Source organism: Ixodes scapularis, unplaced genomic scaffold (genome assembly GCF_016920785.2).
Source record: "Ixodes scapularis isolate PalLabHiFi unplaced genomic scaffold, ASM1692078v2 PGA_scaffold6__148_contigs__length_123643588, whole genome shotgun sequence".
NCBI lineage: Eukaryota > Metazoa > Arthropoda > Arachnida > Ixodida > Ixodidae > Ixodes > Ixodes scapularis.
This window is the reverse complement of record NW_024609881.1, coordinates 97,166,885-97,187,350: the sequence shown is the minus strand read 5'-3', so window position 1 is coordinate 97,187,350 and position 20,466 is coordinate 97,166,885. Positions and strand designations below refer to the sequence as shown.

General features: G+C 46.4%; 1 protein-coding gene across 1 annotated transcript; it reads left to right on the top strand.

The window, feature by feature from the left end:
• Window positions 1–859: 859 nt before the first annotated feature.
• Window positions 860–12,826, top strand: LOC8034507 (ras GTPase-activating-like protein IQGAP1). Its single transcript, XM_029972187.4, has 4 exons — window positions 860–1,999; window positions 5,253–7,945; window positions 8,385–9,299; window positions 11,493–12,826. Exons 1-4 carry the CDS (start codon window positions 1,019–1,021, stop codon window positions 11,797–11,799), a joined length of 4,896 nt encoding a protein of 1,631 aa, XP_029828047.3. The 5' UTR covers window positions 860–1,018; the 3' UTR covers window positions 11,800–12,826.
• Window positions 12,827–20,466: the final 7,640 nt, after the last annotated feature.

Genomic DNA, 20,466 nt, shown 5'->3' with positions numbered 1-20,466 from the left:
TTGCTCGATATGCCATCGTGCAGTGGTTCAAAGCTCCTATCACTGGCATAACTTGAAAGGGGGTGTATCGGAAGTTTGCGCCTGCCTCGGATGGCTTTGTCCCGTCGTCCAAGGAAAGAGTTTTTTTTTTTTTTTCTTTTTTTGCCCACAATGTGCGAAGAAATTAAAGCAATAGATGTAAACGGTCGTGCAATGCGGGTGGATTGGTCCCGTCCCGTACCTCAAGACGGAGGTGCGACGTGGTTAATTCTCATAGCCATCGTGGTTGGCGCCGTGAATGCCACTCAAGACTAAGCAGTGAGGAAGTGGGTAAGCGCGGTAGAAGTTTCTAAAACCATCCAACATTAATTCGTAGCAACTGGGTACTACCAAAGTGGGATTTTGCAGAACGGGAGTAATGTTTGAGAACAAGTCTTTAAAGCAGACGACACTGAGGACTCATTTCCTCGCGTCGTTACTGGCAGGATACGCTGCCGGGGCGCGTATTTTCCCGTCCGCAAGAGGTCATTTTGTTGAGTTGTTTTAATATTAGGCATTCGACAGGTGGGATTTTAGAATAGAAAAATAGGGAAGAATGAACATAACCGCTGGGAAAGGACTGGCAAGTAGTCCATCAAAACTTTGGTTTAAAAGTAACCTCCCACACTTCCATGCCTTCCATGGCCTCCGAGATCCCGAAGCGCACGGAGGCCATGACATTTCAACCTTACTTTTTAAGCATTGGCTAGGTGGCGCAAGCCGCCGCCCGAATAAAAGGTTTGAGCTTCGTTTATTCACTTATCCACCCATCTTTAACCTTGAACTAACTGGCCAATGAGAAAGCAAGAGCTCAAATCCCTACCTCTTCAACGTTAACCGTACTCTTCTATGTGTTCGCGACATGTGGGATGTGTTCCCGAAGATAGATTGGATAGATTGTGCGACGAAATTCAAAAGGCGACGTCGTCTCCCACTAGAGTGATGAGGTAATCGTCGTTACCGCTAATTATTCAATAGCGGACCACATAAAAATAGAGCTATGGAGGACGGGGGAAGGGCGTCTTCGGACGAGATGGACGACAAACGTCAAATGGAAATGGCCTACCACTACCTCTGTCATTTGGAAGAGGCACGTCTATGGCTGTCCTCGTGCATCGAGGAGGAACTGCCCGCGGCCACGCAGCTAGAAGAATCGCTCCGGAACGGCGTGTACCTGGCGAGGCTCTCGCATTTCTTCGCACCCGGTGAGGTTCCTCTGAAGCGCATCTACGACATCGACCAGACAATCTACAGCGGACGTGGCCTGTGCTTCCGGCACACGGACAACATAAACCGCTGGCTGAACGCAATGCGCGCCATAGGCCTGCCCGAGTACTTCTTTCCGGACGCTTTCGACCTCTACGAGAAGAAGAACCTGCCCAAGGTCATCTACTGCCTCCACGCGCTCAGTCTCTACCTCTTCAGGCTTGGTAAGGCACCAAAAATCGAAGATCTGTTGGGAAAGCTAAACTTCTCTGATGACGAGGTAGACCAGGTCCGGCGCGGGTTGGGGCTGAACGCCGAGCTCCAGATGCCGGCCTTCTGCCAGATCGGCGGGATCCTCGCCAAGGAAATGTCCGCGGACGCCGCTGCCGTCGTCGCCATCAACACGGCCATCGACAGGCAGGAACTAGACCTGCTGCTGGAGGCCTTGTCTGCGCCTTCGGCGCAATTGCGAGAGGTTCACTCTGAGAACACAAGCAGATACCAGGCAGTCCTGGAGAAAGCCAAGCGAATGAAGTCGGACAACATAGAAATCCGGAGCCTGGAGTATGCGTACGTACCGGACATGTATGACAGGCTGCTGAGTCTTGCCGAGGTACAGGGTTACATACTTGAAACAAACGTCAATGTGCTACTGACTTTGATTGGCGAGGTCATTGAGGCTGAAGACCTGGACCGCTTCCGGGCGCTGGTGCTGTCGAGGCCAGATTTGGGGATCCAAGACGTCATTGTTGACAATGTGCCCGCTTACTTCCAGGTGAGTTCCTATTTCTACCATGGTTCATCTTTCATTTGGATAACCTGCCATAGTTGCTTCAGCTTGGGGAAGGCAAGCATGCTCAGTGGGGTAGTCAATAAAAGTAATGTTGTGTCATTGGGGCAACAGCCATTAGGAGCCTTTTTCAAACACCTCCCTGTACTATGATCAGTTATACTACTGTTATACTAATAACATATGCAAAAACTTGGTTTTCTGGGAAATTGATGCTTGTCACTTCAGTGTTCTTTTGTTTTATGTTATGTGCCTCCCTAAGGGCAACTCTTTTATATGAAAAAACAACATACTGCAACTTTTTTTATTTAGGAAGAAATTCTAGTTTTTGATTAAAACGCTTCTCCCGTAATGTCAGGTATCTATGTAGCCCCCCCCCCCCCCCCCCCCCCCCCCAGCCTGACTTATAAATCCCCCCTGCTACGAGATGGTCTTAATAGCTTTCCTTAGTTGGAAAATATTGCACATATCCATGCTTATCTTGTGGAATCTACCAGACAAAATTTATCTTTTGACAGAAGCGTAACAGAGCAGGAATAAAATATAAATTTTTATCTTTTGTGGCTACACACTAAAATCTGACTCATTTGGCACTATGTTGTATATAGCAAAAGCTATGAATTTAGTGTCATAATGTAGAGAGCAAGTCATCTGCTTCTTGCACAGGAGTTGCGGTGATGTCTGAATGACGCTGATTGAGACAAATAGTGGGTAGATGCTAGATGCCTTGAGGTCTACCCACTATTTTTTTTTTTTTTTTCAATCAGCGAATTGCAACCCTTGCACAAGAAGCAGACAACATGCTCCCCGCATAACCTAATACAAATCTGCACAACATGGTTGGGAAAACTGCGATTATGAAATACTCAGCATTACTCTCTTTGCAACATATATCAGGGCAGACACATAGAAATGAGGTCAGTTAAAGGGATCCTGAACTAAAATTTGGATTTCGCTAAATAAGGCCGCAAAAGCGTCGAAGGAGACTCTACGAACTCCAAAACATCACTCATACGTCAATATCTCGAACGGATGGCCGTAATTTTGGAAAAGAAGGGTGCGATCAAGCGAGGGCTATGACATCATGGTCCTTCTGGAACATTTGAAAATGAGTGGAAGCGGCCTCACTTCTCCTCCTCCGTTCAGTTCACCAGCGCGATGGGACGTAGCGAGGAGGAGAGGGAATGAGCATCATGAAGTGACTTGTCTCGTCGGCTGTGTTCAATTGCGCACTTCTTTTCCAAAAATATGGTGATCCGTTAGAGATATCGCTGTATGAGTGATGTTTTTGGGTTTTGCAGCGTCCTGCCTATCCGTCCAGCCTTGTTTTGTGAGCTTGAAATTTCGGTTTATTATCTTTTAAAAGGAATATTGAACCAAAATTTGGAGCTCACAAAACAAGGCTGGAGCGATAGGCGGGACGCACTGCAAGACTCAAAAACATCAGAGTAGAGAGCTGGGCTAGTTGGTGGTGGAGTAGAGAGCCGGGCTAGTTGGTCCCCATAATAATCTAATACAAATCTGCACAACATGGTTGGGAACACTGCCATTATGAAATATTCAGCATTACACCTACACTGAAACATCACCCTGCAGCGGTATCTCTAACGAATGGCCGTATTTTTGGAAAAGAAGTGTGCGATTGAACACGGCCCACGAGGCCAACGAGACATGTCACGTCACGATTCTCATTCCCTCTCCTCTTTGCTTCGTCCCCTCAAGCTGGTGAACCGAAGCAAGGCCGCTTCCCCTCATCCTCAACTGTTCCAGGAGGATTGTGACGTCATAGTAGTCCTGCCTTGATCATGCCTTTCTTTTCCAAAGATATGGCCATTCATTTGAGATATTGATGTATGAGTGATGTTTTGAAGTTCATAGCATCCCATCAACGCTTCTGCAACATTATTTTGCGTAATCCAATTTTTGTGGGCAGTGATATATATTTCCTACCCATGCTTCATCTGTAGTAGGCTCAAGGGAAGGCGAATCCCCATCACTATATTGTTCCACCATCTAGCGGAAGTCATGTCAAAAAAGAAAAAAAAGATATAGTGGTGCCATCTGGTGGTGCAGAAACAAAGCTGTACTTTTCCTGAACATTCCCATGCACAACGTTCACAGGCCTTTGTACTTGTGACACTGGCTTCTGGTTTCTGCTAGTGATTAGAGCTTTACAAGCTATGTAACCTTTGACCTTACAGATCAGGCACTTTGAGCAACCAAATGAATTTGAATATTTTGAAAGCAGATGTGCAGAGAGCAACTTTCTCAGTATTTGTCGAAGTGGGAAGTACCATATTTTCCGGGCTATAGTCTGTACCTGGTGTATAGTCTGCAAAAGCCAATTTAAGCCGAAAAAAAAAGTTTTTGCTTAGATAGTCAGCACGCCGTGCATAGTCCACCCCTGATGCTTAGTCGACACGAGAATCTTCCCATACACGGCACACCTTGACAAATGTCTGCTTTTTAGCTCACAAAGAAGCTTGTATTATGCATAAATCATCAATAACATACTTTTTCATAAAATCTGTCACGTCTCGTCATCATGAGCAATCCTGAAACACAAAATTCCTGGATAGTCTGCATGCATAAATAGTCTCTTACAGCCTAAAATTTCAACTTTTAAACTTGTATAGTCCCCAGACTATAGCCCGGAAAATACGGTATAGTCGCCGTGGCCTAGGAGCAACTCTCTCTTACGCAGTTTTCGGAGCTTTAGTTCTCGAAAGAAACAAAAGTTTTCTTTTCTAGAAGGCTTAGAGAAAGAAGAGTACATTGAGTTGGCACAAATGATCTTCAGCTTCTGCAGTTTCTCTCTTCAAGAATAAAAGTATTTATTTGACTATTTCCTGAGCAGCTGCTGGGCCATGGGTAAAATATTTCCCACCCTTGTATCTTTTTCGTGCTTTCCGGAAAAAATCTGAACTTGGCACAGAGCTCTTATTAAAATACTTTCTTTCATATGAAAGAGCAAAAAGAAAAAGTTCACCACGGGGCCTACAAAAAAGTCGGCCATGAAGGGGTTAATTTTTGCTCACACAAATCCTAATTCATTGCGTGTAATGTTATTGAAGCTATACCAGCTTTGACAGTGTTTGGCTGAAAAGGTTATAGGGACCGTCCATTATTTACTGTTTTTCTTATTAGGAGGCCATATCCGAGGTGACTAAACGAAGACCCATATAAATGTTCTGCCTTTCTAATTTATTTTACTTTTGTTCGACATATTGCATGGTAGGTCCTCTTGAAGATAAGAGATGATGCATACTCCAACAACAATGTGTTCTCCCTGTTGAGGAGTGACTTGCAAATTGCCATTCACCTGGCCAATGAAAAAATAGAGGAAGAAATGCGAGTCGAAGAAGCTGTGGAAGCGATCAACGTGTGCCTGGACTGTGATGAAGCAGACAACACCCTGGAAGCCCTCCGTGACCCAGGAGCCAACCTCCCCCTTGTCTATCCTCTGGCAGCTCGGCTCTACCACAGCGAGTTTTCGTTCATTCGCAAGGAAGCAGGCCACAACCTGTGCCACGAAGAGCTTGTCGGAGGCGTGCGAATCCTGAACGCAATAGCGGAGATTAACTTTGCTCTCAAGTCCAATGGAACTTTCGACCTGGTAGAGTGCCTGGAGAATCCAAATGCTCACATTGCAGACGTGCGACCGCAGAACCACGATCGATATGCCGTAGCACTCGCAGCAGCTCTGGTCGAAAAGACGAAACTTAGCCCGGCCGTTGTCTTTCTGACCCACATTGACATCCAAGACATAGTCAGCATAGTCAACGCTAAGGTAGACAATGAACTGAGCCACGAGCAGGCATTGGAACTCATCAATGAGGCTGTCATGTCCAGTTCAGCGAGCCTTGTTTTGGAAGCCTTGTTAAATCCAGCTGCTACCATCCTCCATGTGAGCAGAGACCACATGTTGTTGTATCAAGACTTGCTCTTTCTCAAGCTTCAGTCGTTGGAGGAGAGACCATTGACCGAAGATGACGTCCAAGGTGTTGTGGACACGGCTAACCAGGTGGCCTTTGAGGCGAGCAACATGTGCATTGGGCTGGCAACATTGAATGTCGGCGTCTGCAACCAGGTCGTTGAAGATGTTCGTAGCGGCCTGGAGAGCTTGAAAATCGTGGAATTGAGAACCGACGCGACGGAGTCTTACCTCAAGGAACTGCAGAGAATATTTTTAAGAAAGTTTGGTGATGGGTCTTCCATCGAGTGGTTCAGTTACCTTGTTCGACCACGATTGTTTTTCAACTTAAATGTTGTCCAGTTCCGTAGTGAGTGGGCCTCTGCTCCCAAGGCGGACTGCAATTTGTTCCTCTCATTGGAAGACATACAAAGAGTAGTTACACAGGTCAATGAACAACTAAAAGAACTTCAGGACATTTCTGCTATCGAACCTATGATCATCAAATTGCAAGCTCGTATGAAGGGATACCTTATCCGAAGTGCTGTTAGGGAGCAGTATGTGTTCTACTGCGAACATATTGAAAGCATCATCAGGATCCAAGCATGGTACCGCAGCATGAGGGAACGTGTGCGCTACAAGAAGATGCTTTACGAATTGGATGCATTAGTTCCATTTGTTACTCGATTGCAGTCATACGTGCGTCGGTATCTCGTGCATCAGAAGATTAATGACCTCATCAATCACTATAAGGACAATGAGCGTATAGCCACTGTCGTGCAGACTCATTACCGCAGCAGTTGCGCGCTGCGTGACTACCGCCTCCTGACAAGAGCAACCCCATCCTTTCCAGTGCTTGTCAAATTTTTGCACATGCTCAGTGTCAGTGAGCATGACCTTGCAGAAGAGATGGAGGTACAGAGGGTGAAGGAAAGAGTAGTGGCTACAATCCGCCATAATCAGAGCCTCGAGAAGGAGGTAGACCAGATGGATATTCGCATTGGACTGCTGGTTCGTAACTGCATCACTCTCGAAGATGTCATGAGCCACAGCAAGCGAGAGGCGGTTAAGTCTGATTGGCTTGGATCCAGCGGAGGACTAACAGCACTGAGTCATCAAAGTCGGGAGAAGTTGGTAGCCTACCAACATCTCTTCTACCTCCTCCAGGTGGAACCTTCTTACCTGGCACAACTGATCTTCGTGATGGCCCCACACAACACAAACAACTTTGTCGAAACCGTCATCTACTCTGTGTACAACTATGGGTCGACACCTCGCGAGGAGTATCTACTCCTCCGTCTGTTCCGGCTAGCACTTAAGGAGGAAGTTCGCTCTTCACTCTCCCACCCATCAGACATCTTGAAGGGAAACCCGATGGTCATCAAGATGGCTGTCGGTTTCTACCGAACCAAGAGGGGACAGAGCTGCCTGGAGCAGCTGTTGGCACCGCTGGTCAAAGACATCCTCAGCGATCAAGACCTCGACATCAACTTTTACCCTGTCGACATCTACAAGCAGTGGGTCAACCAGGTGGAGACCGCATCTGGGAAAACCTGTGGGCTCAGCTATGAAGTGACAGAGGAACAGGCTCTGCAGCAGAGTGAGGTCTGCAGACGTCTGCATGAATCTGTGCTGCAACTCGAGGCAAAGGCACTTATGTTTGCTAAGAGCATTGCCGACAGCGAGGACAAGGTACCATACGGTATGCGGTACATCTGCAAGGTTCTCAAGCAAGCACTGGAGGAAACCTTTCCAGACGCGGCACCTACCGAGGTCCTCAAGGCCATAGGGAACCTGCTATATTATCGATACATTAACCCCGGGATTGTGGCTCCAGAGTCATTTGGCATTGTAGAGCTGGAACGCTATGGCCAGATGTCTCACAGGCAGAGGCGCAACCTCGGCAGCATTTCCAGGGTCCTTATGTTTGCCTCTTCTGGGATACCGTACGGGCACCAGCACTCCTATCAAATCCGACTGAACAAGCTAACGGCAAGCTGCGGAGACATCCTTCACAGGTTGGTGTCCATGCAGTCTTCCTTCTTGTGGATTTCTAGTTTCTAGCTTTTCGGCCTTTCCCTGCAATAGGCATCACTTCTTAAAGATGCCTAGGCCTTCAGGTTGATAAGGAGGGTATGGTTACACTAAGTACTAGATCTGTCTAGGTTTCTGTCCAAACACAACAGTGTTGTCATTAGAGACAGTGACACCTGGAAAATACAGTGTGAAAATTCAAAAAAGGTGGGATGTAGGCATCAAGGGTGCCATATCATTTATCACATTATTTCACTAGGGTAGATAGAAAGGCTTTTTTCACCCTGTAGAATTGTTGTAGCCTGCATATTTTTTTATAATCTGGGCATTTAACTGTTGCTTCGTGTAAAAGAAATATGCCATTGCACAACCTGTTTTGCCTTGTTGCTGAAGCTTTTTGTCACCTTTTTGAACTGATTGCAGATTCTTCTTGGAAGCATGTGACGTGGCTGAACCTGAGGCCTACTTCAACATTGACACCTACTCAGAAGCAACACAGCTGACACCCCCAACTATCAGCCTGACAGCTGTTGAGCTGCGCGACACCCACAAGCTATTGTTAGAATTCCGAAACGACATTGCTCCAGATCCCAAAGACCCACTGCATATCTTGCTTCAGGACCTTGGTCCTGAACCTACCATCGAAGACCTTCTGGGCCCGGCGAACGACTCTCCAGACTTAGCGGTCTTCTCAAAGACTAAGCTGTCACTTACACTTTCCAGCAAATTTTCGGAGGTGCAAGAGGACACTCCAGAGTCTGACTACCTCGTCAAGGAGACAAAGCAAATGTTGGTGGAGTTGATGAGAACGTTCCGTAGCTGCAAGACCATTCACGAGATGCTCGACAGCGACATAGGGCCCGAGACGGAACGTGAGTTTCTGGAAGCGCAAGCGGCGGGTCGTCAGCCAGTAAGGACATCAACAGCTAGTCTCCTGAGCCGCCGGAAGTTTGGATCCCTGGCGGCCTTCCGGAAGGCGGTAGTACATAACCTTGAGGTCCTGGAAGAGCGTGGCGTGGCATCGTCCAAGGACGACTACCAGGACTTGCTGAACAGCATTGCCATGGACATCCTGCAGAAGCGGAATCACAGGTTGAATCGCCAGCGGGAGCTGGGGTACCTGCAGACGACTCAGCAAAAACTAGACGCCAAGACTCGTTCCTACCAGGAGACTCTGGACTACTACAGTCAGTATGTGCAGGCTTGCCTTAGCAACCTGGCTGGAGGCAAGTCAAGGAGGCAGTCCATGGGTGGTCGGAGGCAGTCTATGGCCAGTCAGAGGCAGTCTGTGGGCGGTGAAGTTGCAACCCCTGATACGGAAGAAGGCAGGGCACTCAAGTGAGTAGCGAGCAAACCCGAAGGTGCCATGGTGCCTGTTGTGTCCCCTGTGGGAAACTCCGCAGCTTTAAAGGGCAACTCCGGTTCATGTTCAATATTTATATTAGTATCGCCTAAAAAGGCTATACGCCACATATTTCAGTCTGATTCTGCCTAAAAATTGATGAAACTTGCATACAAAGTTTGAGGTGCGCGAAATTACCAAAATCCGCTAATTCTAACGGGCGAAGCACGGTGTAGCCAACAGCGCAGTCAATACCACCGTGTCGGCGCAACATACCTTGCGCGACTAAGTTATGCTCATGGCGCTCAGGGAGATTTGTTTGCTTGTTTTGGACTCTCAAGTGATACCTACAGGCGATGCTAGCAGCACGCTCATCGTTGGCCACGGGATTTGTCGAATGCGCAGGCGCTTGTGTGAGGTTGTGCGTCATTGCCGGCAGCGTTCGTCGCGTGCAAAAGAGCAAGTTTGCGACGTTGAGCATGGCATGCTTCTAGATACTCGTCGCAACATATTTATCTGTGGTTTACTGAACTTCACTTTCTACTAATATTTTTAAAACAAGCCCATCGGAGAACTTGCCTTTTTCTGCGCTGAAACACAAGCTCCGGCCGCGGTAGTGCAGGCGTCGTCGTTTGTAGCGGACTGCCTTTCATAGCAGACAATACTTACGCCCTTGTGCCGAGCTCCTCCCAGCCGCCTGGTATGTGACATCAAAATTTGTACCACGTGGTTAGAGCATGGAGATGACGACACAGGAGCAACGTTGCCTGCCACAGGCTTTCGGTTTGTGGTGAGCTTTAAATGAAGATTGTGTGAGAAACATTCTACTCTTTTTTTTAAAGAAATTACAAAGGACCATTTATTATTACATTGGGATATATACTAATCAACCATTAACTCAAATTTCTTGGAATTGACCGGAGTTTCCCTTTAAGCTGTCTTGTGGCCATGTGCATTCAGACATGTTGCTGTGGTTTTCCAGGGCATACTTGGCATAAGCGAGCATTTTATACGGGTACTTAAGTCAAAGGGCATTGACTGAACTGTGCTGTTTTTGTTCCTTTGGTATCTATTTCGGTTCTGAATGCCAATTCGGTTTGAAGAGCTTTGTGTGGGATTAGATGTATTTTATTAAAAATAAATTCTGAAGCTGGCTCACGAAAGGGGGGGCGAGCACATACACAATTTGAGGCATGTTTGTTTATTCCCTTGTTACCTCGTTCCCCTTGTTATCCTTGTTACCATTCTCAGGGTTTGTTTTGAAGGTAGGCAGTCATCACCAGATTGCTCGTTTTCCGAGTATGTTTGTTCATTTGTTTGGTGTTTGGAGAAATTCTAGGTATGATTTGACATAGTTTATGTATGTTTGCTTTTTAGCTGCATACGTGATTTTGTGTACTACCTGCACATCACTGTCTTGTTCATCCTGTCCTTGGGTGTGTGCCGACACAGTGAGAACAGAACACATTAGCAGCCGTGGTGGATGTTTTCCACAGCTAATAAATTAAAACGAGTCGCACAGTATCGGTTGGTAAGAAGAAAATTGCGTAGTGGCCATGTTTACTTGCCTTTTTAGGGACTTCCATGACCAAAAAATATTGGCGAATTGGGAACTATTTTTGTCCCCATTTTGCTAATATTCTTTGGTTGTCACACGTATCTCAACAAACTTTTTTTGTGCTGCCATCTATGCAAATGTCTCTAAAGCAAAATTATTTCCGATGTTTGGGGATAGATGGCGCTTCATCCTGTCTGATATAAAAAGCGAGTGTTTAAACGTGCCCCCCCAGACCAACCAAAGGGCAGTGCATCTATAGAGGCACCCCCAAGCTGCGGTCAAAATTGCCATGCGTCTAGAGACGCGCTTCCCAGTTAAGGAGTTGAAACAATCTACATATCTTTCATCTAGATGGTAATGACCAGTAAGAAGATATATTTTTAATCAAAACTTAAGGCCCGTTCACACTCTTGCAACCGAGTACGACCGAGAGAGACAAAACCAGTTTTTAAGCCTCTTGCGACGTCTTAGGACCAGCCCCGCTGCAGCGCATCCGGTCCTAAGAGGTCGCAAGAGGATTAAAAACCGGTCTGGTTTCTCTCAATCGTGCTCAGTTGTAAGAGTGTGAACGGACCTTTAATTTCATCCATCGTAGGAGTAATCGCATTTTCATTCCCCGACCTCTCTGAAGGTCACGTAATGTGCTCAAGTACACGGGCTGGAAGCTGCATGAGAAAGGCATCCTCCTCGAAATCACTGGACTGGATATAGCAATGCTGAAGAATGTGTCGTTCGAGATTTCTCCGACCAACCGCACGGGCATCTTCAGCGTACGCTCCAGGTTCCTCGGCATGGGGGCTGACGAGATCACCCTTGACATCCAGGACCTGCTGAGGCAGCAGTACGAGGGCACGGCCGTCACGAGTCTGTTTGGACGTGCTAAAGTCAACAATAACTTGCTGCTCTATCTGCTGAACAAGAAGTTCTATGGAAAGTAGCCTCATCTTTAAGAGATACCCTAGATGTTCTTGCAGACACCAGGGTCCATTGCATAACTCAAGTGTGGCCTTATGCCAAGTTTTCTGCCCATGCAGATTCCACAGAACTCAGTCACTAATTTTACTACTAGATCTTTTTTTTCACTTGGTTGCGATAAGTAGTTCTCATTTTATCCATGATGGTCTCGCAGCTGTTGTACTGGAACAATGCTTCACACTGAAGTCCCAAAGAGCTGTTGTTCTAACATTGTGACCTGTTTACTGCATTGGGGATGTGATTACCAAGGAGTGTTCAATTTGTTTATTTGCTATTGATTGCTAACAATGGCTTTACGCTGAGATGTCATTATTACTACGACAAGCTGCTAAGGGTTCAGTTCATGATGGTCATGACTCATGCTGCAATAGTGTAGGTGTCTTCAGCAGGTTCCTTCTCAGCTGCGATACTGCTTGATGGTTCTCTGCAATTACTATGTATGGGTCAGTTTAGCTGCCAGCTGTACAATTCGTGAGCCTCAACTGTGATAATGCATTATGTAAATGTTGGGTAGGTGCGATGGAGTATTTTTTAAGAGAACACCAAGCTAAAAGGGAGGCAAAAGTCAAACGAGACCTTAGGTTCATGGTTGTTAACTGCAGAGCTAGGAGGCTGCCTGTTGATGGATCGTTGACCAGACTCTAGTCTAGACTATAGTGTTCAAAGACCTTCGATCTCACTAACGTTTTTCTAGCTCTTCTACCTCAGAATTCTTAACCCTGATATGGCCCAGGGACAAGCTGTAAGAAAAATTGTGTGCAGAGTGTAATGCTGCCTTTTTGCAAGAATGGTGGGCCTATGAGGTATATTTATGTGCGCAGGAAACAGTCAAGATGTATTTTTTCTATGGTAATTCACACTTGTTGAATTTTGCAGTGTATCAATGACTAGTCTGCTTTCATTCTAGTCATTGAGTGTGCCTTTTGTGTGTGTGTGTGCAGTGTTGAGAGTTTATTTACAAATAAAGTTGACAGTTTTGCGTGGCATCCAGTTTTAGATTTTATATTTTGTTGTCAAAACTGCTGGCGCAAACGTGGGGGGCCTGGTTTAATGTTTTCTGTGCGCCCGCTGCCATGCAGCCGAGAACCTACACCAGTGGTCTCAAACTCATCTCGGGAAGCGGGTCGCACCAAAATTTAATACCCAAAGGGCCGCGGCTCCAGGACGAGAAGGGAGGGGGGGGGGGGGGGGGGAGGAAAGGAAGGAAGGGGGCTGTAAAACATTTCGCAAAGTACTTGCGTAAAATGTGTCCTAACTCGCAATGTGTCATAAAAGACCAGACAGACTAAGGAACAATTTAGGGATTTCATGCAAAACAAGAAATGAAAACATAAATTTCTAATAACGCTGCCTTGACACCTGGTACCGCTTTGCTGCATCATGCGGAGAAATGTTCGCGCGGAGACGATCCTCATGGTCTATCGCAAATGTTCATCTGTTATTCGTGGCCTGAGTGTTAACTTGTTCACCTTCATCAAGGAGAAAATATGCTGGCACACGTAGGTACTCCCAAAGCATGGCAGTGATAACCACCGCTCGTCGACGTCAAGCCGGGAAGCAAGCTTCGTCCAGAAACTTGTAAAACTGTGCCACTCCCACGTCCTGAAACGTTTGCCTCAGTGTTGTTAGCCTGCAGCTTTATAAGTTCCATATGGATCTCTGAATCGACGTCATCGGCCTGCACCGAGAAAACTTCAAAGTGCTTGCCTCCTGAAATCACTCTTCAAATTCTTTTTCGAGACTACGGAGAAGCCCAGAAAAGATACCGCAAGAATCTTGATCCATCTTCCCCAGCGACTTTAGCATTGGAAAGTGATCAATCTTTTGCAGTCCTATCTGCCGCTTCCAGAGCTGCAGTTAGCATTGAAATGCCCAAATACACCATGGTGATGATTTTCTGCTTTCCCCGAAGTTTAACGTTGAGGCAGCTCAGGTGGTCAGTTAGGTCGGTGAGGAGTGCAAGAGAGAGAAGACCACTTTGCATCTGACAGCTTGGCGATGACCTTGTTCTTGCTGTTGAAGAAAACATCAATCTCTTCTCGCAGATCAAAAGAATGTTTAAGGACCTTTCCGCGGCTCAACCATCGTATCACAGTTTGATTCAGAAGCTCACCATGCTCGCTACCAGTCGCCTCCAAAAGAGACGAACAGGCAGTGGTTTAGTGCTCTTGAAAGAATTAAGTCGACTGCGCTGAATACATCCATGACACTCTTTATTTGCAGGGACTTGCTGCACAGTCCCTCTTGATGAAGAATAGAGTGAACCGCTGCAAACTGCTTAGCGACACCAAGTTCAGCTAATTTCTTCCTCAGTCTTCCCACAAGCCCGCTCTTGCTTCCCACCATTGATGGTGCACCGTCAGTTGCAAGAGAAGCCAGCGAGCTGCCACGGCAATCCAGCATGCTCAGCAAATTTTTCGATGGCTGAAATTGTGTCTGCTCTTATGATTGTACCCTTCATTGGCGGGAGATTTAGAAAGGTCCTCTGTAACGTTTCAATTTTTGTCTACACCTCTGACGAAAATGGCACATTGAGCATTGTCCGTGACATCACCTGTCGACGAGCTCCCACGGCAGGTCATCAATAGTCTTTCAATGTCATCACTCATTTCGTTAATCCTTTCAGCCACGGTGTTTGGCGAAAGGCTTATTTTCTCAAAGGTCTTCTTCGTGGCTGGACTTGCAGCTTCACAAACTTCTAGAAGGCTCTTTTTGATGAGCAAGCCATCGCTGAACGGTTTTGAGGATTTGCCAATAAGCTCGATGGCAATGAAGCTCGCTCTTACCGTTTCCTTGCTTGTCTGGCCGGCTTTCTGAAACGGGTCTTTCTGATTAAAAATTTAAAACAGTGCAAGGACACGGCCAAGACCAAGAAGGTAGACGAACAAGGTGCTTTATTAGTCTACCTTCTTGTTCACGTCCTTGCACTGTGTTTAATTTTTAATCATGAAATACCAACTAGCCCGAACTTCTACGTTAGGTCTTGCTGCTTTCCCAGTGATGTCTTAAAGGGATACTACATCGAAATTTCGGCGCTCATTGTTTGGTCTATATGTGTTCAAAAGAGCAGTATCACATAGGACATACCAATGTCATGTTAAAAAAGTCGAAAAGGAATTTTAAAACGAATTAAACGATTAGCAAAGAGCACCTGGTGATTGTCGCTAACGCCTCGTTTGTAATGCTCGTCTAGGAACCTTGACAGCTAGTGACGGAGGTTGTCTCGTCTCCGGCCACGACGTGAGAAGGGGGGAAGGAGGAACTCCCATCTTCCCGAGAATCCCTTTTATGTGTCGCAGAAGTCGCTATTGTCCCCCTAGAAGATTATAGAAGATTCACCCGTCACTCTAAATTCGTACAAAAGCAGCTGATTCGGTGGCTGGAACGACTAGGCCATCCTCTCGACGTCAGCCTCGCCGTACCTTTGTTCGTTTTGAGACGACCTACGCCACGATTGCGTTGGGTTGCACGTGCCCTAAGCTGGGCCTTCTCCGAGCGCTTGCCAGAGTGGGCCGTTTATAACGAAAAATACAGCCACCAGGATCAAAATACAAACGTGCGATTGTCATTTACGGATATTGTGGATCATATTCAACCTATTTTTGAACACGACGGGAATATTTCAAATTTCGTTGAAAAAACCGTGTCCCACAGACTTTTCCAGCGAGCACATCATACCTCTCGCCATGGCATGACTTGAGGTGTTGTCGGACATTATTCTCCTTGGGCACACAAATGGTCTGCTGGCAAATCAAACAACACTTTGTCCCGCCATTCTGTGAAGAAGTAGGCGAGTTCCCACCGCTTTTGAAAGAGTCTCTTCTCGTCTTAAATTTTGTGCTTCGTAGATGGCTTCGCCAACGACATTGCAACATCCACCACAGAGCATGACACCAGTGCCAATAAGTGGAAATATCGGGCAGACCGAATAAGACCCGGAAATATTTCCGAACTAGTGTTTCGAAAGTATCTGAATCAACTCTTTAATTGCAGTGACGTCACTATGTCCTGTTGGCACATTGTGTGACTGACCTAGGGTTCCCCCAGACCAGAAAAGGGACAAAACCCCAAACATGGCCTTTGTCCCTCCCCCCCCCCCCCCCCCCCCCCCCCCCTCTCCCCTGTGGCTTATCTCTTTCTCCAAAGTTGATACAAGGTTTGGTAAAGGGGAGGGGACGGGGGGAGGAGTGGAGGGCACAAACTGGAACTTTGGCAGTGGGCCGCTGACGAGAGCTACGTGTTTGAGACCCCTGCCCTAGACGTGGCTTTGACAGCGTAGTCCACACGATGTCTAAAACGTTCTAGGACGTTTGCAGCACGTGTTTACTGCGTCAAAATGCTCCAAGACATCTGGTGCGTCTCCTTTCTAGCCCTCCGATTGCCGCTTCGAATACCGCACTGTTCGATTTGATTTTCGCATCGAACACGTTCGGGCGGGTTCGTTTGCTCCGTTGCGTGCGCCTCTCGCCGCGCACTCGCCGAGTGGCCATCGCAATCCACTATCAAGGGGAGGCCTCCGCATGACGTCATCGTTGGTTGAGCGCCAGCCCGCCCCAAGCGGCAAACACGCCCAAACTCGACCGGAGTCGAAGCAAAGCGGTAGACCCGAGCAGACCCGGGAGCGTATTTTCCGGTTCGCCAGCGGCTACTGCCTTTCGGCGCTCGTGAAGTGAGCGAAAGATAGCTTCGCGTGCTTGCCGCACATGCAGTCTTGAATAGTAACGCGTTACTAGTAACGCGTTACTGTAACTTCGTTACTTTTTGGTAACTTGTAACTGTAACGAGTTACTTTTTAAAAATGTAACTTGTAACTGTAGTTCTATTACTTTTTTTTAGGTATAACGATCAAAGTAACGACGTTACTTTTGTCGTTACTTTTCAGTGTTTTATGAATAATATATCACTGAACGAGTGCAATTTAGCAATTCCTTGCACTTTCAAAATCGTCTATTCCGACATTTCAAGTGTCAAGTTGGCCCTGCACTAAGTTGTGAATACGTTCCTTCTTGCGAGTCACGACCCGAATATAGCCACGTGTAGATTTTATGAAAAAATATCTAGTTATCTTTATACACGCGCTTGTACTTTGTGACTGAACGCTTAAAGGGACACTGAATCCCCCCAAAATTTATTTTTAATTTTTTGCCAGGCGCTTCATTATGGTGTCGGAGGACTACCCAATTAATATTTTGCAACAGAGTACCGTATTTTTTTAATAAAGCCGAAAGACGCAACTGCTCGAAACCGAAACCGAAACCTGACGGAGGTCGGAGAAGTGGAGAGAAGAGAGTGGAGTGGCGGAAGTCACGTGGCTGCACCCGACCGTGTGTTTTTTTTTTCTTTTTTTCTTTTCTCCTTCCCGGTAGCAGACGACATGCGGCGTATGGGAACTGCTCGCCGTGGGATTCTTTTGCAGTTATGTTTGTTCCGCTCGTTGTTCTGTACTCCAACATGAGTTGTTTTGTACATTGAGGAGTTGGAGATGAGTAGTGAGTGCCCGTGGTGAATTTTGATCGGCTCCGAAAAGAATACACCCAAGATGTTGCGTGAAGAGCTGGCTCACATGTCCCGCGTCCGAAACAGAAGTGGCATTGTGCGACAGAGTTTCCGAAAGATCAACGGGATCGGGACCAATGGCTGGCTGCAATTCCTGTAGACCATTTACGGGCACCTCGGAAAGCGGACGCTGATTTATATGCTCCTTGCATTTTGTGGAAAGTGATTACATTGAGTTCGCAGGTGTCAAAAAGGAAATCCCATACCATTTAATTCAGCGACGTGTCGTCCACAAAATTTGTTTCTTATTTTTTGTTTTTGTTTCTTCAGTAATAATTGTAAAAAAAAAAAAATGTAGACATCAAAAGTATTTAGAAGAAAAAAAAAAAAAAGGGGTTTCACGGGGGATCGAACAAGGCTCTACCGCGTGTGAAGGGGACGTCTTTCCCACTGAGCTACTGGGGCATATCGAAAATGGGGTATCTCTTTCCTTAGTAATAATTTAGCCGATAAACTGTAAGTTGAAAAGTTTGCTGCCGATTTTCCTCTAGCAAAAGCACTCCCGGGTCGAAGTCGGGATGCACCACGCATTCGCGACATTCTCACCTAGTAAAGAAATCGTACGCGTGCATATTCCACTCGAAGTAGACACGTCGCGCTTGACGTTTGCGCGAGCGATGTCTTCAGCCACGAGAAGGGAGCGACGGCTCGGCGACGTCTTCGTGCAAATCGGCTTGGTGGTCGGGCGTGTCGTACGGGATGAATACCAATTCTTTTGACCAGTCCCAAATTTCTCTTTTAAAGGCAGACAAAATTCGCCGGTACCGCGAACGACAGTTCTGAAATAGAGGTCCCACGCCCGTCGTCCGCTGCCATCGCCGTCCCTGCGAGTCCCACGATACGCGAAACGACGCACGCACAGAATGCTTCCGGTTGTCTGTGGAACTTTTTTTTCAATCAACGTATTTGCAGCTTTTTAGAAGCCACAAAAAATGGGTTTTATATTTTTTTATATTTTTAATATTGAGTGTGTGCCTTCAGTGACCTACGACTTTGATTAAATTTGGTGGTCGCATCGATACCTTAGAAAACGGCCCGTGACCGCGGAAAAGAGAGTGAGCGAGACTCGAACCGGCCAGTTCTTGATCGGCAGTTTTCGGGCGGAAAGAAACCGAATTTCGAGCCGCAAATTCTGTTCTGGGTAGTTGAGCTCTCATATGTCACGTACAACTAAAAACCTCGGCGAGCATAAATACCCTGTCAGTGTCCCTTTAATCTTAGTGTCTTGAAGCATTACTGATGTGGTTTTTCTTTTTTTTCTCTGCAAACGCATTTTAATCGGGTGAATCAACCGTGAAACAACAATACACGGGAAGGACACTGTGCATGTCTCGTATTTTGATTAGCGCCACTACTCCGCAATGCGTATGTTTCCTTATTTTGATTTGCGCCACTAGTCTGGCATGGAAGCTTTCAAACACCAACTTCGAGGAGCAACTGCTGCTAAGTTAAAATATGAAGTAAAAAGCGTACTTTTCTTAATTTTATGCAATAAAACGTTGTGTGCAGCGTTTTCTAATTTTTCTAAATTTTTGTTTTGTTTTATAGAAAAGTAACTGAAAAGTAACGTCGTTACTTTTTAAAAGTAACTGTAACCGTAACGAGTTACTCTTTTCTTGCGGTAACTGTAACGGTAACTTCGCTACTTTTTTCTAAAAGTAACTGTAACTGTAACGAATTACTTTTTAAAAGTAACTTACCCATGACTGCGCACATGTTTGAGGCTCGTCGGTGTCGCTTGTTTCTGTTTGTCGCTCTAGTAGTGGGACACTGCGTCAAAGTTGAGTGCGAAGCGTAGCCACCACTCCGGAGTGCAACTGCAACGGCTTGCGACGTACCTGTTCCTATGGCTACAGCTGCGTCGGCTTCAACAAAACTGGGTAAAAACCGGTTTTGTTGGAGCCGACGCAGCTGTTGTCTAGGCAACCAGCAAGCCGTTGCAGTCGCACTCCGTCGGACTCGCGCAAGTGTGAACCAGGCCGATTCACGCACTTGCGTCGAGTCCGACCACTGATCTCTATGACAATAGACTATGTCCATAAAGCCCTGCATGCAACACGGCACGCGTTACATTCTGGGAACTAGTTGGCCAGGGAGGAGGGTGGCATGGTTTCGATCGAAACGTCGACAAGAGATTATACACAGAGCGTGGACTATTAACGGCCGTTATCTCATGTTTTTTTGGTCCAGAGAGCGTAATTTCTGGTCTCTAAACTAACCTAAATGGTCAGACCTTGAAGCTTGTTGTATTTTTGTACTCGAGCCTTTCAGTTAGCGGTTCGAGGTATATGGACGAGCCAGTGCAGGGAATCTCGACGCTGCAAAGCTCAAGGATCATGCTTGTGTACGAATCGACAAGCTGTATACAACCAATATGCATGCATACATCGAGCTCGTGCCTTTACATTAGTGTTGTTGATCAAGAAGTTTGTTTGTTTCGTGAGTCCATGAACGAAATATAACTTTTTGAAATTACTGTTTTTTTTTAATACACCTGAGTACGCGAGGTAAACTCGGAGGCGCCATTGAAAAGCTTAATTTTAACACAGTTCTTATCTCTTATCTGTACTGACCCGCAGCGCTGCACGAAACGAAGTCCCCACCCGCTTGCCATTCCACTAATACACATCCGCACATACCAACCGTTTTAAGAAAGCAAAAGTCGAGCACTTGTGTGAAAAATGTCGCACCGTTCGTCGGAAGTGCGCCGGACGGGCATGAACCTTTATGCGGTGTGCCAAACGAACGAAATTATTCAAAGCGCATTTGACGGTTGGTAATGGCCATAATATTTTTTATGCGTTTGCTTTCTTCCTGACTGAGTATACCGAGATAATTTCAGACACACCATTCAGGCACAGATCTTGGCGTCAGTAAAAGCTCGTCCAACAAGGCTTACCGGGGAGTGGGGACGCTTGCTATCCTCTGTCGTAGCTAGCCGATCTCAGTGTTTGCGAAAACTTAACCTTCCATCAGCGTAAAATTTGAGTGGGAGATATATGATTACACGAGGAAGACATCATCATAGTAACTTTTGTGAAGTTGTAAGGTCGAATTTATTGCGTTTCCTGAAA

Coding starts and splice junctions, on each gene's coding strand:
- LOC8034507 (XM_029972187.4), top strand. CDS start 1,019: ATGGAGGACGGGGGAAGGGCGTCTTCGGACGAGATGGACGACAAACGT. Junction 2,000..5,252: donor ATGTGCCCGCTTACTTCCAG/GTGAGTTCCTAT, acceptor ATTGCATGGTAG/GTCCTCTTGAAGATAAGAGA. Junction 7,946..8,384: donor TGCGGAGACATCCTTCACAG/GTTGGTGTCCAT, acceptor AACTGATTGCAG/ATTCTTCTTGGAAGCATGTG.